This window comes from Heterocephalus glaber, unplaced genomic scaffold (assembly GCF_053883595.1).
Source record: "Heterocephalus glaber isolate CG9 unplaced genomic scaffold, H.glaber_assembly_v1.0 deba00001600, whole genome shotgun sequence".
Classification (NCBI taxonomy): Eukaryota; Metazoa; Chordata; class Mammalia; order Rodentia; family Bathyergidae; genus Heterocephalus; species Heterocephalus glaber.
In genome coordinates, this window is record NW_028258372.1 from 7722501 (window position 1) to 7738689 (window position 16189).

Sequence of the window (16189 nt, forward strand, 5' to 3'; positions counted from 1 at the left end):
TTAAATTTTTTAACATTTTTCTTTACTTAAATGTAGAGTCAGTTTTTCTGCTACATTCTTAGTTTATTTTACATGATATTCAAAAATTAACTCCTTTAGTTTAAAGACCTAAATACAAAAATGAAAAATACAAAACTGCTAGAAGAAAGCATAAGGGGAAAGCTTTACAATACTGGATTTGGCAGTGATTTTTTTGGGCATAACAGGAAAGAATATGTATGCTTTGAGGAATTAAAAATAGTTACCATGTGATTTAGCAATTTGTCTTTTGTGTATATACCCAAAAGAAATGAAAACAGAGATTTGAACAGATATTTGTAAGCCCTTGTTCATGTGCATTATTCACAGGGCCAAAAGGTAGAAGCAATTCACAGATCTATCAACAGAAAAATGAATAAACAAAATGTAGTGTATAGACACAATAGAAGTAATCAGCCTTTAACACATTCACGATGGGGCTATAATTTGTATGTCTTCCTGCTAGGTGACTTGAACCGGCAGAGAGACATGCATGATTGTACCGTTTGTACCATCAGTGGCATCAGCCACCTGATGGAACAGTCATGCATGTACCATGTAGTTCAAGCCAGTGGGAGCATGTTAAAAATGACGGAACCTGACACATTTTATAACATAGGTGAACCTTGAGGACATTATCCTAAGTGAAATAAACTAGTCCCCAAAAAGAATAAATATTATACGCTGTGTGAGGAAAGCATCACGGACCCTGCCTGACCTCCCTCGTCCAGTACTTGCCCGCCCTGCAGTGCAGTGAACGGGCCAGTGGCTGCAGAACCTGGGCCCGGGCTCCCTGGGGCAAGTGAGCCATCCCATCCCAGTGTTTGTCTTAATAAAGCACTGCAGGGAGACTTAAAAAAAAAGAATAAATATTATATAATTCCATTTATATAAGGTACCTCGAGCAAATTCAAGGAGACTGAAAGGTTGCCAAGCACCAAGGAAAGAGAAAGGAAATTATTGTTTAATGAGAACAGAGTTTAAATTTTGCATGATGGTAGATGCATGTAACCCTGCCAATTTGGGAGCCTAACATAAGAAGATTGCAAGTTTGAGCCCAGCCTGAGGAACTTAGTGACTTAAAGCCTGTCTCCAAAAAGGGGTGCGGGGAGGGGCTGGTGCCGCCGCCTACCTCCTGAAATACCAACTTATTTTTCAACCCTACAGTAGTTGTGCACCTTTTCTTTTTCTCCTGTTCTTCCTTCTTCTCTCTCTCTTTTTTTTTTTTTTTGGTACCAGGAATCGAACTTGGGTCCTTGTGCTTGTGCAGCAGGCGGCAAAACCACTGAGCTAAATCCCCAGCCCCTCCTTCGCTTTTTAAAATTATGTTATGCAGTTAACAACAATGTAGATATATGTTCAACTTTATTAATATCTTGTTTATGATTGTTTCTAGTATCACATTCTTTCATCTGAGTTAAATTTTGTTTTCTGAAGTACAGCCACTAATATTGTCCCTGAAAGTCTATAAATTATAGTTCTCAGTTTTTGTAAGAAAATGTCTTTAAAATGTCCATTCATTTATCATAATTTAGATAGACAGGGAATATTATATTGACAGTTATTTTATCATCACTTTCAAGGTATGGTTCCATTTTCTTTTGACTACTGTTGTTAGTATTAATTCATTCTTAAAACATCTTTGATGTTTCATAATTTAAATACAATATGTGTAGAGGTGAAGCTGGTTTTATTTTCTCAGGATTTAATATTGCACTTTTCTCCATCCAAGAATTCAAGCCTTACATTATTCTTAAGAAATATTAACTGTAAACCTTTGAACATTGCTTTCTACTATCCTCTCCTTTCTTTCATTCTTTTGTATTACACTATGTTTAACTGCTCTTTCTAGTGTCTGTATCTCTTGGCCTTCTGTATTTTCCATCTTTTCATCTCTGAATAGTGGATGCTGATTAATTTCTTCAGCTCTTCAGGTTTATTTTTTTTCTTCAGAGTATCTAATCTATTTACCTATTCAGAACATTTAAAAAATTTCAGTGCCCATTTTCTTTTTTAGGACATCTGTTTTTCTCTCTCTTTTGTTTGAGTTTTATTCTTTTATGTATTTAGCAATTTTAAATGTACTTACTTGAAAGAGTAGGGTCACGTAGTTGCTAGGGATCTCATTGTATTGCTTGTTGGGATTTGTGACTGTTCATCATACCGGACAATTTCCTCATTTGATTTATATTATTGGATTATGAGCTCATTTTCAATGATATTTTTGCATGTGAGAATTATATCTGATCAAATTTGAGCATATGTTCTCCAGAGTAGATTTGGATTTGTTTTGTTTCCTAGAAGCAAACAAACTGACCATTCTGGGGCCAATATTTATGCCACTTCCTCAGCCTGAGAACATATGGAGCACAGAAGGAATGTGAATTAGAATCCCAAATGCTGGAACTTATGTGACCTAGTTATTGAATTTCTATAGAAATTTTTTTCACACATCTTTTGCAAGTCAAAATAAATTAGATGTCTTGTCCTTCTTAGCTGTTGGGCAGATTTTGTAATTCACCATTTTATTTAACTATTTTGGGGGCGGGTTTATATAGGGCAGTCTCTCTTCAAACTCCCTACCTCCTGAAAGTTTGAGGTCTTTTTGTTCTCCTGTGTATTTTAAAATGTGAAAAGCAACAATTCTCCAATCCTGTCACAGCTCTAATGCTTATCATTCTAGTAGTCAACCATTTCTTAAAAGAGTGTTGGTCCCTCAGAATTTTTTATGAGTTTTTATGTTTATAAAAGTTACTGTTACATTTTAAAGAATTTGTAAAAGAAGAGTTTTTAAGTTATTAATCTCTGTATTCCCAAATTAGAAGCCTATCCTGATTAAGAAGGGTAATTTAGTCTAGAAAAAAAGAATAGTAAGCAGTATTCAGAATGTTCAGAACCTTCAGAATGTTCTTTTTAAAAAATACAGAGTGGCCTCCCCCTTTAACTTCAAGTTGTCTTAGACTACATGTACCCAGGGTTTTTTTGTTTGTTTTTGTTTTTTTAGTTACCTATTTTCTAATTTACGTTTAACCTGCTATAATTATTTCCTCAACTTTTTTTCTATTGGGATATTATTTTATTGTTTATTTTGCAGCACTGGGAATTAAGCTCAGGGCCTTTGCAATGAGCTACATTCCTGGCCTATTTTCTTTTTTCGTTTGAGGGAGGCTCTTGCTAAGTTACCCAGGCTGGGCTCAAACTTGTGACCCTCCTGCCTCAGGCTTCCATAGTGCTGGAATTTATGGATGTGCACCACCACACCTGGCTGAGACTATTTTTCAAAGGATACTTTCCCTGCTTTTATAACATATTGTAGTGGTTAGTAAGTATTTTGCTATATAATACATTGTTGGCCTCTCTTTTTCTTAGGTTTCCATTAAGGAGTTTAAATATAATCTCTAGTGTTGGCCTGCATTTCTTGCATTATTAGGTCTCCCATCTGATAATAAAATCTTCAGTTCCATTTATATATATATATATATATATCAGAAATAAATACCAGTAATAATAATAATATTATAAGCCAAATATTCAGTTTGTTTTTAATGGCTATGATGATTCAGCATATTGTTCTTCTGAATGTAGTCAACTAACTATAATAAAGTTTCTACAGTGTTATGAAACTGGAAAACCATTACAGTGGAGGTGACATAAAATCTTGACCTGGGCTGGGGATTTAGCTCAGTGGCACCATGCCTGCCTCACAACCACAAGGTCCTGAGTTCAATCCCCAGTACCCCAAAAAAAGAAAACCAAAATCTTGACCTATGTACCAGGAAACTAAACTCAGATAATAACAAAATGTACTTGTTATCAGATAATATTGTCTATTGCATATCTTATGTAAATGTTAACTATTTTTAGTATAAAATTAGTCTGTTTCTAAAATATTACAGTAGATTAATAAAAATGTGAACTTCTTCAGGTCCAGTCCTCAGTGGCAGTTGGAACCCCAGATTATATTTCTCCTGAGATCCTTCAAGCCATGGAAGATGGAAAAGGCAGATATGGACCTGAGTGTGACTGGTGGTCTTTGGGGGTCTGTATGTATGAAATGCTTTATGGAGAAACACCATTCTATGCAGAATCTCTGGTGGAAACATACGGAAAAATCATGAACCACAAAGTTAGTGTATTCTACTTTTTTAAAATTACTATGGTCAATAAAACATAATAATGTGATATTAAAGAGAAAATATTTTTCTAAAAACAGTGAAAAATCACATTTCTTTGGTAGTAAGGGAAACAACAAATATGAATAATCAGAATCCATAAGTTATACATAAAATTCTTAGTTCTAACTTTATTTTGTATTTTATTTAAAGTGGAAAATTGAACTCTCCAGTTGAAAGGTCATAGACAATTGAAGTCATTACTTACTATACATGCAATTATGATTAGAAGGCATGTAAACATATCCTCAATCTTACTAGTAACAATGTAATATAAACAAAATTAAGAATGAAATATTTTATTTCTTTTTTTAATGCCACTGCTGACACCTTACTTTTTTAAAAAAAATTAAAATTAATTTTATTGGTACATTTTAGGTATACAACATAATGACATTTATCATTGGAGATTTGTACCTTTACATAATATATCTTGATTCTTATTTTTTTCCCATTCCCCTGCCCCCCCTTCAACCCCTCCACCCCTCCTTATTTACAAATACTTTGTTTCCATTTTTTCATTTTCTCATGTTAATTCCATTCCCTTCTTTCTTTTCCCCTACCCCTCCCACTTCCCCTTTGCCCCTTTTCTTCCTATTTTACATTATCTGTTATACATTTTGATCCTTATTTGCACTTTCAGTTTCTCACACCAAAGAAACTATTTGGTATTTACATGTGTGTCCTGTTTATTTCACTTAAGAGTGTGTCCTCAGTGTGCATCCATTTAGCTATAAATGCCTCTAATTTCTCATTCTTTATGGCTGAGTAATACTCCATTTTATAAAAAAAAAAACACATTTTCTTTATCTGGTCTCCAGTTGATGGGCAATTGGGCTGTTACTATCTAGAATATATAAAGAACTTAAAAAAGTCAGACCTCCCAGATTTAAAGACCCAATCCAAAAATGGGCATCTGAAATGAACAGATGTTTTTCAGACAAAGAAGTAGAAATAGCAAGTAAACATATGAAAAAATGTTCAACGTCACTGGTCATTCCAGAGATGCAAGTGAAAACAATGCTGAGATTCTACCTCAACCCAGAAAGAATGGCTGCTATCAAGAAATGAACCAATAAAAGTGCTGGTGGGGCTGTGGGGAAAAAGGAACCTTTCTCCACTGTTTTGTTTTGTTTTGAGTCAGGGTCTCACTTTGTAGCCCAGGCTGGCCTGGAACTCATGTCAATCCTCCTACCTTAGCCTTCTGAGTGCTGGAATTATAGGTGTATGCCACTACACCTGGTGATATTTTATTTCTGTCAAATTGGCAAAAATAAAAAGAAAAATAGTATGTACATAGAATACATAAATAATGCAATGAGGTGGGCATTCAGGGACATTCTTAAGGGGAATATAAGTTGGTGTAACCTTTCCATCAAAGTTACAAATGTTAAAAAATGGAGCTAGGCATGGTGCCACACACCTGTAATCTCAGCACTGTGGAAGGTTGAGACAGGAGAATCACCAGTTTGAACCCAGCTCAGGCAACCTGTCAACTTAGTGAAATCCTTTCTCAAAATTAAAAAAAAAAAATTTTAAGGCTAAGGATATAGTTTGGTATGAAGGCACTGGATTTAGTCCCCACTACTGAGAGAAACAAAATGATTAGACCTTTGAATTGAGTAACCTCAGTTAACAATCCACCTGATGTAAATGTTCATTAGAGCAAACATGTATATAGACTGTCTATTCCAATATTATTTATGATCACAAAACATTAGCAACAATCCAAATGCACAGCAGGAAAAATTTGTAAAGCTTGAATCCATTTAGCATAACACTAAGGGAAATAGAATAGATTGTATATAGTAAGAAGAGAAAAGGTTTTGATTATATGTTTCATAAGACACTGAACAATTTCAGGAACCTTGAATATGAATATGAATATTCCCAAAGGGAATGATAATCTATTTTTTTAATGTGTTCTGGGGATGCTGTTATGATTAGTTGTTTAATAATTAGTTCTATAAACTTTATAGAGTTTATGCTGCAAAGATGGTGCTCTAAATAGTTATGAAGAGATGAAAAACTGAAAATAGCTGCAAGAAATCATTGTAGCGTAACATGCACTTAATAGCACAGGTTCTCAAGTGAGACAGCTTCAGTTCAAGATTTATTTCTGTCATTTACTAGTAGTGTGACATTGAGAAAATGACTTGAACCATTGTGTCTTGGTTTCTTCTTCTGTAAGAATAGTAGTACTCACCTAAGATGATTGTTGTGAGGAGTAAATGAATTAAATAAATAAATCATGTTGATTAGTGTCAGATAGGTATTAAATTCTTTAAAAATGTTTAGTATTATCAGGTGATTACTACTTTGTATTGTATATGAACATTATTGATCGTCTATGTTGTATTGAAATATTAAGTCAAATGCCATTATTAATAAATTCTTCATTTTAATAGCAGTTTAAATTTTTATATTTAGTTTAGCATATCTGTACTAATACTGTTTAATACTATCTATAGTAATCTTGGCTATGTCACATATGGAATTAAAATTCTTTCAGGAAAATTCCTCTCTGATCTCTTTTAGTGTCAGTTCTATGTACCAGCATATACTTATTAGATACTTTTAAAAAGGAGTGTATTTTTGAGAAAATAAATAAGTCAGCTATTCTATATGGTAAACTAGAAACTGATTTATATTTTACTTCTATTATTCTCTGTATAGGAGAGGTTTCAGTTTCCAGCCCAAGTGACTGATGTTTCTGAAAACGCTAAGGATCTTATTCGAAGACTCATTTGTAGCAGAGAACATCGACTTGGTCAAAATGGAATAGAAGACTTCAAGAAACACCCATTTTTTAGTGGCATTGATTGGGATAATATTAGAAACTGTGAAGCACCTTATATTCCAGAAGTTAGTAGCCCAACAGATACATCAAATTTTGATGTGGATGATGATTGTTTAAAAAATTCTGTAAGTATAACAAGAAGTACTTCTGTCCTGCTTTTTCTTTTGAATATGACTATAAAGTAATCTTTTGGTCTCTTGAGTATTATGCTAGCACCACCTTATCACTTAACAGTCAAACAACATGGCTTCCAGGGCTTCTTTATCATAAATCTAGAAATTAAGAAAGTTAACTGAGGTCAACATAATTATTTATAACTAAGAGAAAAATTCAAAGATTTACTTCTCAGATAAGTTATGCCAGTAGGTTTCCTAATGAAGACAAATTAGATGCTTCAGTGGATTTCATGATAGCAAAGTAAAAGGGTTGGCAGATCTCTCCCCAAACCAGCCATGAAACTGAACAAAATTCCCGAAAGCAGTCAATTTAGAGCTTAATGTATTAACCAAATGGAAATAAATGGAGAAAGATTGATTTATGAAAAACTCCTGAACTTTGGTTAAAATCACATATACCACATCCCTTCACCTTCATCACCTACTTGGTTGTGACAGTTGTGGTAGTTCTTGGAAGCTGGCTGTAAAAACTAGCAATTTTTCTGCTAGAGTGGGCAAACTTGATTTGCAGGGCCAAATACCTGCACCAGTGGTATTGATGCTGAAAAAAGCAAACTTGGTATAAAATGAATGGGGAAAGCAAGTCCATGCCCTTACTAGACTGAAGTATGGCTGTTGCTTGAGGTAAAGGTATACAAGCGGTCCATTTAAGTAGTCATTCATTCTTAGCTTGTGGGCCATACCCATTGAGCTCCAGATGATGTGTTGCCTCTGTTCTGAGTCATTAAGTTATATTAAAAATAAAATTTAGAAAATAAGAACATAAAACTTTATTATTTTTCCCTCTTGAGCTTTTATTTACTTAGTGTTTTTTTTTGAAATGGGGTCTTTTTGTGTTGCCCAGACTGGCCTTGAACTTCTGGTCTCGAGTGATGCTCCTGCCTCAGTGTCCCAAGCAGCTGGACGGAAAGGCATGTGTTACTGGGCCTGGTTGAGCTTGCATTTTTATTCAGTTATTTCATTGCCTATGGTTTTAATTCTTTATGAACATTTTTAATATTAATACCACTTTTTATTGTTTGATACTATATTCAAGGGAGATAAGAACTTCTCTTATACTTTCCTTTTTAAAAAAAATTACAAGAAAGAAATAGATGGACTTCCTTACCAATTTTTTACTAGAATTGTATTTACTGTTAGCCTTTCAAATTAAACGCACGGGGGCCAGGGATTTAGCTCAGTGGTTCTGCTGCCTGCCTCGCAAGCGCAAGGTCCTAGTTTGATCCCTGGGACCACAAAAGAAAAAAACAAAAACAAAAACAAAAAAAAGAAACCAAATTAATTGCGTGGTACAGATAAATCTAATTATTCACAGTAATAGTTACCGTAAACACTAACATTGACCTTTAGCTTTGTGTAATGCATACAAAGGTAGGTGTCTGAGAGCCTCTGGTCAAGGGATACATAACTGTTTATCTGAGCTTCTATTTAAAGGCACCTTATGTGGTACTTTTAACATAAATATATATAATATACTATAGTATGTAATATATTATATATATTTATTTTTTGATGGAGTCTTGCTGTGTAGCTCAGGTTGGCCTTGAACTCACTGTATAGCCCAGCCTGGCCTTGAACTCTCAGCGATACTCCTGTCTCAGCCTTCTGAGTGCTAAGATTACAGGCATGCAATACCACACCTGGTTTATGTAATATAAATTGTTGGTTCATTATCATTGAACTCATGTCTAACAGCACTATAACTCATAACTGAAGGAAGCTTATCTGACACATGTTATTTTCTCTGTAAAGGCACATTATAGCTTTCTCACTTAAAATTCTAGGTAGCACTTTATTGCTATGATTAGGGGACATTTTAAAAAGTAAAATTATCTGCAAAAGGCACAAAAATATGAAAAACATAGACCCAAATAGACCTTATAAAGGACATTTGGTTATAGTGTGAGAGCTTAAATGAGAAAACAAAATGTTTCCTTTTTATCCTCAGCTAGGAATATGCATAAAGGTTAACTCAAATCTTTGTTTTGTTTTTCATGTCTTGAATGATCTCAAAAACATTAGGTATTGATTTGGTATTTAAAAATAAATTTTAGTGGAGATGTAACTCAGTGGTGCAGCACCTGCCTGGAAAGCTCGAGATCCTGAGTTCAATCCCCGGTACCAAAAAATAAATAAATAAATTTTAGTTTCTAATGTAAACTCACAAATACAGAATATATTAATAGTGAATATACTCTCAGACTTTCAGTCTTCATTTTAATTTAGTAGGATTTTACAGTATCATTGTTTATGGTCTAAATTTTATATCATTGTACATCTGTGCCAAATAATTAGTATTCCCAATGTGAACAGTCACATATTTCCTGTTGCCAGTATTTTTTTTTTTTTGCCAGTATTTATAGTCTGACCTATTAATCATAGCTCCCTGTTTCTTACTAGATGTTTTCTTTTCCTGTAGGAAACAATGCCCCCACCAACACATACTGCATTTTCTGGCCACCATCTGCCATTTGTTGGTTTTACATATACTAGTAGCTGGTAAGTTTCAACATTTGGATAATATGTAGCAAATTAAAGTGAATTGAAGTTTTAAAAATATGATATATAAGAGCCTTACAAATTAAAGAATGTAAAAACAGGATGAATTAGATATTACAACATGAATAGAACACACAATCTTACCTCTTTTAGGAAGGGAAAGAATAGGACCAACAGGAAGCTCAAAATCTAACGCTCAGCAGTGGGGTAAGAATTAGAAGAGTCTCATGCTATTGAATAAATAAAATATTCTGTAGATTTTAAGCGTGGGAATTTTCAACACATTGGTTGTATCATCCTTCCATTCACACTTCATTCCACTTAGATGCTCTTGTTCCTCCGTAACCAGTTTAAATTCCACTGTGAATGATTATCATCACCCCTTGTGTGTCACCTCAGTTCCCTCACTGTCTCAGTCTGTTACACTTTCTTTGTTATGTCAACATTTATAATTCAATTCTCTGCTGAACCTGTGCAATTCAAAGTGACTACAGAGAACTGACCATTCTTAAGTCGTACTTTAAGTTCATGTTTACCAACCTCAGCTTATTACTTGGCAGATGTACTATATTACTCTAGTATATTCAGTCTTCCCAAATCTCACTCTAAGCTAGTGCTCTTGCTTCCTCTTTCACCAAGAGGACTGAAGCCAGCATCAGACAACTTCTACAAGCTCTGATCACATTTTCCACCTGCACAACTCTGGACTTATATGTGGTCTTCTTACCATGGATGGTTCATGAAAGCTTCTAGCTAAGGCCAACCCTGTCCATCCTCTTCTGCCCAGCATAGTATATTGCTCACTTTAATGCCATACATTTTACCCTTTTTGTGTCATTTTCATCATCAGATCATTTCCTTCAGCTTAAAACTATGCAGTTCTTTCTTCCATCTTAAAATATGAAACGTCTCTGGGTCCCTCTCTTTCACCTGTTACTAACCAGTTATCTGATCTGTAGTATGGCAAATTTACTTCTGTTGACTATATTGTGTTTTTTTCACGCTGCTCTTCCTTGAATCCATTCCAGTCAGGACTATACTCTTGTCACTGTCACTTCATGCAGACTTCCTTTGTTACAGTCACCATGAATCTTCATTCTACTAAATCTAATGATTACTTTTCGGTCCTAGTCTTACTCATTGGCCTAGTCTCATCTTTGCCACAGCTCCACACCTCTATAACATGCTTTTCCTCTTACTTCTAGAGCACTTTCCAGATTTTCTTTTTAGTCTTGCTGGCCACTCTTCATTTTCCATACCTGAGTTTTCCTAATCTTCCTGATCTCTGAATATCAGTATTTTCAGTGTTCTAGGGCTTAGTCTTTGGACTTTTTTCCATCTACCCTTCCTGTGTTCTCCCAGATATTTGCTGATGACTCCTAAGTGTGTATCTGCAGCTGAGACCTTTTCTTTTGTATTTGAAATCTATCTTAACCATCTACATAATAACTTCTTTATATTTCTCTGAATCTATGCAAAGTTATCTTGCTAAAAGATGTCAGAAGTATGTCACTTCCTGTGCAGTACCAGTCCTCTTCACTCCCCAACTCTAGTGACTTTATATCATAACTCCAAACCAAAGTTCTTACAAGGCCCTACTCAGCTGATTCACGTTTATCTTTCTAATTTTATTTCCTACTGCTCTTCATCTTTTTCTACTCAACTCCGTCTACACAGGCTGCCTTTCTGGTCCAACAGCCTTGTTTCTGGAATCTTGCAATTGGGTTCCATCTGCCTAGACTGCTCCTCTTCCTGATATTTCTTTGGTTGGTCCCTTTATGCTTGCCTTTCCTAACAGTTACTTTCATAGATGGCTTTCCTGACCACTTTTAATTTTTATCTCCTCTTCCTCAGGGCTTCATTTCTCTATTTTCCTTCTTTGTGTTTTCTTCTTAGCATTTAACACTTTCTAATGCACTGAAGATTTTACTTAATTATCTTATTACTGTCCCTGTCACTGGAATTTAAGCCCTATATTGGCAAGGATTTTTGTTTACTGCTGAATGTCCAACACTTCTTACATTTTTTTAATAGCTCAAATTAAAGAAAGAACCTCAGATTTGAATTTTGAATTTCAAATTCTGGTTAAGAGTACCATGGTTGATTTGTTTAACTATTTCACTCAGGTGGTCAAATTATTTTAAATTACTAATAACCCTTCTACAGACTTCATGTGTGTTTTTTTTTAAGGTTAAAGATAATTTGAGGGATTTAAATTTTCCTTTTAAAAATACTTATAAAAGTGGTTTATGGTAATTATTCAAAAAATATTTCTATACCGTTCTAGCTAAGTGTAGCTACTCAAATGTATGTTTTAAATGAACAATTTCAAAATGAACAATTTCTTCACACTTTTATTGCAGTGTGAACCTGCATTTTTTTTTTCTTTAGTGTTCTTTCTGATCGGAGCTGTTTAAGAGTTACAGCTGGTCTCACCTCAGTAGATCTTGATGTTAGTGTTCAGAGGACTCTAGATAACAACTTAGCAACTGAAGCTTATGAAAGAAGAATTAAGCGCCTTGAACAAGAGAAACTTGAACTTAGTAGAAAGCTTCAAGGTAAATATATTTAAGGATATTTTTCTTTTGAATTGGTAACATCATGTTATGAACTGTATTCCAAGTAGTTGTTTTTATCTTAAAAGCAAGTCTTTTATAAGTGGTGAAGAGTCAAGTTGTAAAAATTTATACAGGACATAATAGAATGCCATTTATGTAAAATCATACAATTAATAGTAAACAGCACAAAGTATTTGTTTCCCATCTGGTTGTGTGTGTGTGTGTGTGTGTGTGTGTGTGTGTGTGTGTATACATATATAAATGTGTGGAAATAAATACATATGGAGAAAGGAAAAGGAGACTATGAGGACAACAAGGATCCTTCTCACTCTAGTATAGTACTTTACTGACTTTCATATCATATTTTCTCAATCATTAAGAATTATTGCTCCTGGGGCCGGGGATTTAGCTCAGTGGTTCCACTGCCTGCCTTGCAAGCACAAGGACCTGAGTTTGATCCCTGGTACGAAAAAAAAATAAAAATAAAAATAATTATTGCTCCTACCCCACTGTCACTGTGTAGCATTGTTCCTGTCAAAGTGTCTGGTGATTTAAAAATGCACAAAGGTGGGGGCCAGGGGCTCAGTGGTTCTGCTGCCTGCCTCACAAGTGCAAGGTCCAGAGTTCGATCCCTGGTACCAAAAAATAAAATAAAATAAAATCCACAAAGGTGAACCTTTTACAAGCTTTGACCTAGTTTATTAGTTCTTCATAGGCAAAAATCTTTTTTTTTTTTTTTTTTGCTACCAGGGATTGAATTCGGGACCTTGCACTTGCGAGGGAGGCGGCAGCACCACTGAGCTAAATCCCTGGCCCCACTGGCAAAAATCTTAATCTCCCCCTGCTTCATCCTTCTGATGGCAGCAAGATAAATCTCAAGTTTATAATATTTAAACTTTTAAATCTCAATTTCAGGCAAACCTTTCATAATCTCCTGGTTATAATTTTCCAGGGATCTTTCAGGTCTGTCTATTTGTCTCTGTTATTTAATTAGATTCTTGGTAAGAAATTTAGAACACCAAATTGTGAAAATAAATTCCATTTGTCAAATTGCATTGTAGCCCTGGAGCTGAAGAATAGCTTTGATTTTTCAAAACATTTGTGAATCTGTAGCTTTCTGATCAACCTTGCACTGCTCTGTAATCTTGTATTTCATTCTCTGTGTTAAAGATTTCATCTTCCTGGTGTCTGGGCTTCTGCAGCTACTGCATCACGGAGTAAGCATTAGTGAGGCGTTCTGAGATTTCCATGTAGTTGATACCAAGTTTTGTAGAGGTGGTGACAGATTTCTGGTGTGTTTTGTGCAGAGGAACTCCATTGAGAGGCAGAGGTCCAGTCACAGTCACAGTAGGAAGCTGCTGCTTACCTGCTTCAGGAAAACCACACTCTTCCCTGTGTGGCACCCAATGAAAGTGTTAAAGATACTCCTAGGAGTGCTACTAGCTTGAATTTTCTCATATGTTGACTGAGGGTTTTGTTGTGTTGCTCTATAGCTTTTGAGGTATGTACTTGGTAGCATAGTATCAAAGCATTTTGCAAAGCTTAAAACACCCTAGTTCTACCATTCTTGTTAACCACCAGCTGGTTTTGCAACAGTAGCAAGAACTTTTTCTCTTTTTTCTTTTCAATCTTGGATATAGCCAGCTGAGTACTTTCTCTCATATATGGCATCTCTGGAATATATGGATGGCAGATTGGGGATATCTGCCAATTCCTCTAACCAGAACAGGGGTTCATCTATAGGAGGGTTCCCCTTCTTGGGCTTTTTAGCCTCCGGATAGTGGTGGTGAGCCTGTGGCATGCTTGCTGCAGTGCGTTATTTGTTACCATTGAAAGCTCTAAAAGATTCTCCATACTGCCTTAGGGTTACTGTCTTCAACTATGCCAGTGCACCAGCTTTCTTGGCTTCCATTTTTTTTATCCTTAGTATCTGGCCTTTTAGCTTTTGCACTCACTGTTTTACAAGATGGGCTCTCTAGTGTCTTAATTCCAGTATTCCTTCAATTCCACCATCATCTCCAATTCTGTATCACCCTATCGTTACCATTTCACTGTTCTTCTTACACTGTGTTACCAGATTTCCTTCACTGCGACAAAATATACAAATTAAACAGAGGAAAGATTTACCTTGGCTCATGGTTTCTCAGATTTTAGTCTATGGTTGGCCCAGTTGCCTTTGGACCCGTGGTGAAGCAGTATATCATAGTGATGGCATATGTTGTTAACTTTGTGGTAGCTAGGAAACAGGGTGGGGAAGGGATGTCAAGATCCCCTTCAAGGTTACCCTCAGAGTAACTCACTTCCTGCATCTAGGCCCTGTCCCCTGATGCTTCCACCACTTCCCAGTGGTGCCACATGCTGGTGATCAGTCCTTCAAAGTGTGAGCATTTGGGAGACATTTAAGGTCCAAACCATAGAACATACTCTCATTCCTCATTCTGTAGTCAGTGATAATCATACTTCCACATATATCATCAGATCTGTAATTCCACTTTCTTTTTGTCATACTGCATTTAAATGCAACTTTATATATATGCACCTGTGCAGCTTAAGATAGCATATTCAGTACACACAACATGTTGCCTCTTGTTGTTTCAAATTCATGAACACCAATCTCTGTTCAGCCCTAAGTGCCATCCAGAATGCTTATGTTTCTCCCCCAGCCCATTTATTTAGCCCGTGTTGTAAAATCCAGTGATCATTTCTGAGTCCATATCTTTTTACCTACCATCATTATTTGACCCAATTAAGCACTTTTCCTCGAGGTAACACTTTCGTTTTTTGGCTTTTGGGGCATTTTACTCTCCTGGTTTTTCTTATTCCTCATAAAACAGCCATTTTAGAGTTTCCTTTGCTGATTTTTTTCTTATCTCTTTGACCTTTGATTGTTAGAGTGCCCTAGAATATTGCAGGCTTTCCTTATTGTCAGAAGAAAAACCTTATGGCCATCCCTAAGCCTTCTTTTTTCTTCTCATCCCACATCAGCAAATCAGGTTAGCTCTGTACATTGTAATAGATCCATGATCTGATTGTCACTCACCATAGGGCTCTGATCCTGTGTCAAATCACCATCAGTTCTCCATATTATTACAACAACTTATTAACTGATTTCCTCTGCTGTACCTTTTCCTGTCCCCTTCACTACTTTTCCAGTTTGTTTTCCAAACAGCTAATCATATGAAAATCTAATTTAGATTATTTTATTTCACTGTCTTATCCCTACTCCCAAAGGCTTCCAACCTCACATTAATAACCAAATTAATTTCAGTGGCCTAAGGTCATGTATGATGAGACTTTTTTTAATGATAAGACTTCTTACATACTTCATTTCCTACTACTTCCTTCCTTGTTTTCTCTATTCAGGCCACCCAGGGCTCCTTGCTGTTCTTTCTACCAGCCAAGCAGATGCCAACACCACCTCCTTTGCATTAGCCATTGCTCTACCTTAAATGTTCTCTCTTTGATATTCACAGGACTTATCCCTTTACCTCTTTACTTGAAGCAGGTATTTATTTCAAGAAGGCTTTCAGTGAGGCCTTTCCTGATCATCCTATTTGTAATTCAAACTCAAGTTCATCCCCAGCACTCAAGATTCCTCTTTGCTTCATTTTCTCCAAAATGAAGGATATAACATACAATCTAGTTTATATATTTTGTGAATGAAGGAATGTATGTATTAACAAATAATCAAGAACGTGTAACTCCTAAGAGAGAAAGAATCTAAGTTTTACAATCATAAAATGTTATAATCATACTTTTTTTTTTTTTTTGGTACCAGGGATCGAACTTGGGTCCTTGCACTTGCGCAGCAGGCGGTGAACCACTGAGCTAAATCCCTGGCCCTGCAATCATACTTTTTGAGGGCCAGTAGAGAAAGACACTATTGTCATCAATAGAACAGACTATTTTCTGTTCTTCAGTAAATTGCTAAAATATTTGGATGTGAATTACTTCAGGCTTGACTGG

General features: G+C 35.5%; 1 protein-coding gene and 1 pseudogene across 23 annotated transcripts in view; one reads left to right on the plus strand and one right to left on the minus strand.

Annotated features, from left to right (window-relative positions):
- Cdc42bpa (CDC42 binding protein kinase alpha) overlaps positions 1 to 16189 on the plus strand; it is a 277951-nt gene that overhangs the window by 141354 nt on the left and 120408 nt on the right. For all 23 annotated transcript variants that reach the window (XM_087194275.1, XM_087194284.1, XM_087194283.1 and 20 more), the window contains 4 exons: positions 3944 to 4144; positions 6867 to 7115; positions 9586 to 9665; positions 12057 to 12223. In XM_087194275.1, coding sequence (XP_087050401.1) covers positions 3944 to 4144; positions 6867 to 7115; positions 9586 to 9665; positions 12057 to 12223 — 697 coding nt within the window. The remainder of the gene's footprint in view (positions 1 to 3943; positions 4145 to 6866; positions 7116 to 9585; positions 9666 to 12056; positions 12224 to 16189) is intronic.
- LOC106010062 (large ribosomal subunit protein eL6 pseudogene) lies at positions 13234 to 14252 on the minus strand (annotated as a pseudogene).